A 5000-nucleotide genomic window follows, 5' to 3' on the forward strand; every position below is an offset into this window, starting at 1 on the left:
TTGCTGGTGATGTGTTCCAATGACCCTAGGAGCAGTTCATGATTACTGGTTTTATGTGCCAAAGCAGAGGTGGTTTGTCAATGTACCTGAGTTTACAGGAATTATGTACATTTGGGTGCAATGGTATATGACTCTGCGAGAGAGTAGAACTTTTACTTATATTCCGGTATGTTCTAATGTCCTGTCTTGAACAGAAGAAACACTGCAATTTGAGTCTGCAGTTTTCCTAGGAGTGTCCACGACGTCCACAAGTAGAACAGGGGAAGGTATATGTTCCTTCCTTGCTGGTGTCCCTCATAGAGGTGTTTCACTTTGGCTGTGGTGTCCGATTGTTCTGAGGCTTTGGTGTCCTCTAACTTCCAATCGTTTTGGACTAGTGGAGTAATATTGTGGTTGCTATTTCCCTGCCTTGCACTTTCCCTCGACTGTTCTGAGGTATGCTGAATGGGTTTTGTATAGTGCCAGGCGTTATTCAGGCTTTTTCTTCAGAGAGCCAACCTGTGGACGTAGTCTCACACACCTCTGCTTATCGTCAATTCTTTGAACTACAAAGTCTAGAAGAAACAGAACTGTCGTCTAGTCACTGGTTTTCTTGAGAGATCAGGAAATAAATACCAAGATAAATGGAGTTCATCACTTTGATGCCTGTGATCAACTTTTTTAGAATGAAGACAAGAGGGCTACACGAGAAGAGCCGGAGCAGCAGATAAATTAGTAATATACGTTAGGTAGATTAGCATAGATGTACAAAAGAAACTTACTGTCAGTCTCAGCGAGGTGTTCTTCATTATCAAATCAACTCTCTGAGGAATGGAAAGAACGGACTTTGCTATCTCGTCTGCAGCATCATTGTTCAAGTATGTTCCTAGGAAAGCGCCGTTCTGGGCCACCTCGTCCGTGTCTCTGGCTTCGTTGACCGACTCTAGATAATTCTCGATGGCTGCGCGGACCTGCAGTAATTGATAAACATTTTGTGATGATATATATGTATATGTGTGTGTGTGTGTGTGTGTGTGTGCGTTCGTGCGTGTGTGTGTGTGTGTGTAAATATGTATGTGTATATGTGTACATGTATATGCATATATATGTATACATATTTTTACAAACACATAAGCATAAGAATATGAATATGGATATGGATGTTTGTTTTTGTTTGTTTGTTACCATATGTTACGGCCTTAATATGTTACCGTCCTCAAGAACTCATTGCAGTTACCAAGTGTCCCTTGTGCATACAATTCACCTTAATGGACCGGCGGAGAACGGCAACATCGGGGAAAAAATCCTGACATCTCTGAATCCAGTCCTTCACCGTAGCTCGGCACGCGTCTAAGTCATCTGTGACAACTAAGAGCTCGTGCATTGTGGCAGCTGCAGAGAGTGATTCAGCTGTTAGCTTCAGCTGTTCTTGCTGTTGAACTCCCTCTTGCTGCAATTCCTGCACTGCCTTTCCTTCTTCTCCCAACACAAGTTGTGCTTTCTCATTATTTTCTATGATTTCCTGAAGTGCGTTCTTGAGTTTCTCATGATGGTCCTCCCAAGCACAAAGTGTATTCTTGTAACTTTGAAGTTGAGAGAGCATGTCTTCAAAGCTATTGGTTAATATCTGAAAGTCCTTCTCCTTCATATTTTTTTCGGAGCTGGATTTCTTGCTCAAGGCTTTGCGGAAGGCTTGTGCTGGAGTCGATTTCTCTGCCTTTTCCTGATTGCCACTGGAGTTCTTGAGGATATCTAACAAGATAAAAACCACCGGGAAGGCTTCAACGTTAGAGGCACTGTGAGTAGAACGGCAGTGCGGACACGCCAGTGAGTCCTCCGTGATGAGCCCTTTAAGACAAGGCGAGCAGAAGGTGTGGCCACATGGTAGGATTCGGGGCTTTTTTCCGCCTTTATTGAAAGCTTCAAGGCAAACATTACACTCCTCTGGCTTTCCCGACTGTAAAAGAGATGTTCAAAATAAGTTACGTGCTCGAAAAGATGTTCAAAGTACGTCATATGTTTGAAAAAATATTAAATACGTTATAGGCCCTTGTGCTTGAAAAAAATCAAGTAAGTTATATGCTTGGAAAGATATTCGATATAGGTTCTATGTTTGAAAAAAAAATGTTCAACCTGTGTGGTGGTTCCTTTTACTAACCATCTTTTATTCCTTCCTATGAGAGATTTTGAAGAATTCTGTTGGCTTTGCTATTTTGCCTCGGAAACAGTGAGACAAATCTGAAAGAAAAATGACGTAAATTTAATCTACATATTGCGCATAACTATTTACATGACTTTATTAACAGTTACTGTACTTCTTACTTTTACTTTTCTAAGTTGGAAAAGTGTTTAAAATCTTAAGTGCAAGATTAACATAAAATGAATAATAAATATGCAAAACATTCTCCTAAACTACTTAGGCCTCAACTGCTAAGGATAACTTTTCACATACCTACATATAAATATACATACACACACACATATATATATGCATATATATGTATATATATAAATATATATATTATATATGTGTATATGTATGTACGCATATATATGTTATGCTCAATGTGAATAGTTGCCTAATGTGTACACTAGGCAACATTTTGTGTAATGTTTATATTGTGCAAAACCTAAGCTAACCTAACCTACCTAACCTAACCATTTTTCCCAACGTCCACATTAGGCAAATTTTGCCTAATGTACAACTATTCACATTGAGTGTAACATATATACATATATATATATATACATATGTATATGTATGTATATATATAAATACAAATTTTACCTCCCTGACCGACACTCGATCCTGGGTCGATCCAGCAGACCACACAACCCACTAAAAAGAATTGTCTAACCAGATGTCTTACAACCATCATGGAAATTACCTATATACTCTTGGCAGAGCAGTGATAGCGAGGTTTTACAGATAATTCCCGTGGGCACTCGGCAGGAATGAATTAGAAATTCAAGTCACAAATCAGGTTACCGAGGTTATATCTATGTGAGAAAGATGGTAGAATGCTGTAACGCATTTAATATAGAAATACAATTTTTTCCTCTCTGCATTCTATCATCTTTCTCACATCAACATACACATGTAAGGCATCTGGTTACATAATTCTTTACAATGGGTCGCGTGGTCTATTGGGTTAGAAGCCGGGATTGTCACTCTGACGACACGGGATCGAGTCTCGGTCAGGGGGGCAAAATTTGTATTTTTATATTAATTGCGTTACTCACATAGATATAACCTCGGTAACCTGATTTGTGACATGAATTATACATATATACAGTGTGAGAATGATATAGAATGCTTATATAGAATTATACATTATGCTTATATTAGATATTAATTACAGCAATAGATCCATATACAAATATGCATTTTCGCACCCTTTCGCGAGGCAATCGCACGGTCAGATCAGGTCAACTTTGAGTGATGGGTGCCTCACACATTGTCACCATCCCAAGTACCTTAGACCTTCAAAACGAGCTTAATTCCTCGATAGTCACGCCTCCTACATTCCAGACTACCTTGCCATGTTCCTAACGCTGGGGACGTCGGATGCGAAGCCTTCCCATATAAGCAGGATGTTTGGAACACACCGACAGACCGGGATCGACTGCGCTACCGCTTGACGCCTGATTTCCCCTACTGTTCATACGTGTTGTGATATTGTTTATTGCTGTGACCATTGTGATGTAGTGAATATATCTTTCGTGCACCATAACGGCAGTCAATCTGCGTTATGGAATAAACCTGTAACGTTCAAACCCTGTGTCTGGCATCACCACCTATCTTGTGCTGGGTTGTCAGTTACGATAGACTAAGACAACCCTCACAACGGGTGCCAGCCGGTGGTGCCACGATTTTGCTCCGAAGAAGAAGCCCGCTACGCCGAACGTTACCTACCCTCCCGCCCACCCTCACAGAAGGATGTCAGCCAGGGTCTTTCTCGCCTCCTCTTTCTTAAAAATCGTGGACCGCTCGCCACGTGCTTTCATTTTTTCACTCTCACGTGATCACAGCAGTAAATACAACGCGTCAGGCAGTGAATCAAGGTAAGTCAGTGGAAGCATTGTCCCCCGTGTCTCAATTTTCACCCTATTTTTCTCCGACTATTTTTCCACTCTTAATAACGCCTTTTCTCCCTCAGATTTTTTTCTCAGTGTGTGTATAACGAAGGTATTTTTTTTTTAGCATTATCTGTATAATCACTGATATAATTCCCGAATTTTCTCTTTTTTCAATCTTTTTAATGTTTGTGTAACTATTTTTCCAGATATTTCTTATAGATATTTATTTCAAAGTGCGCATTTTTTATTAATTCATATTATATCAGTAACGTTTATTTTATTTTATTTTCTTTAACAAATATCGTATGTCTTTTAATAAGAATATTAATATGTATATTAGGAATTACTGTAAAAGATTTTTTTAATATGGTCACTTGGCTAGGTCATTTAGAGCTCTAAAGGTCATTCACGGTCATTCATGACCTCATTAAAGTCAACTATGACATTGCGATGAGCAGACTTGTCTATCAAGTCGAATGCGTTAACTAAACAATTTATTGAATTCTATTCTCGTTTGTTACATATTTTATTTTTTTCTTTATAACGTTTTTTTACTTAGTGAATTACTTTATCTATTCGCGTATTTATATTCTACCTTCATCTTTATTATTTTATCATAAGTTATCGTTTTATTGAAAGTAATTTAACGTAAACAGCGATAACCCTATTTTGTTAAAACAATAATTTTACTTATTCTTATATAATTCATTTATTATGCGATTTATTACCTTTTGCTAAATATACACACACACACAGCTCACTGTGTACACCATCTACTCTTAGCACTTTTGTATTAACTATTCTTATCTTTCTGTTCACAAAAACACAATTTGACACTACAGATAGATTGTCATGGCATAAAGCGAATGTTCATAACCCGGTAGGACGACGTGTGCCACCCATAATAATTCTTTTATCGCCCTTGTTTTGTTGGACATTAA

The 5000-nt window shown here is 38.4% G+C and overlaps 1 protein-coding gene across 1 annotated transcript in view; it reads right to left on the bottom strand.

The window, feature by feature from the left end:
• Positions 1-5000, bottom strand: part of LOC122267078 (uncharacterized) — a 38615-nt gene that overhangs the window by 5151 nt on the left and 28464 nt on the right. The window contains exons 2-4 of the mRNA XM_086552218.1: positions 2138-2217; positions 1244-1936; positions 762-950 (exon numbers count right to left, since the gene is read on the bottom strand). Of these exons, the coding sequence (XP_086408344.1) occupies positions 762-950; positions 1244-1936; positions 2138-2140 (885 nt within the window). The 5' untranslated portion in view covers positions 2141-2217. The remainder of the gene's footprint in view (positions 1-761; positions 951-1243; positions 1937-2137; positions 2218-5000) is intronic.

This window comes from Penaeus japonicus, unplaced genomic scaffold, assembly GCF_977035675.1.
Source record: "Penaeus japonicus unplaced genomic scaffold, GWHDUDI00000001_assembly GWHDUDI00000026, whole genome shotgun sequence".
NCBI lineage: Eukaryota > Metazoa > Arthropoda > Malacostraca > Decapoda > Penaeidae > Penaeus > Penaeus japonicus.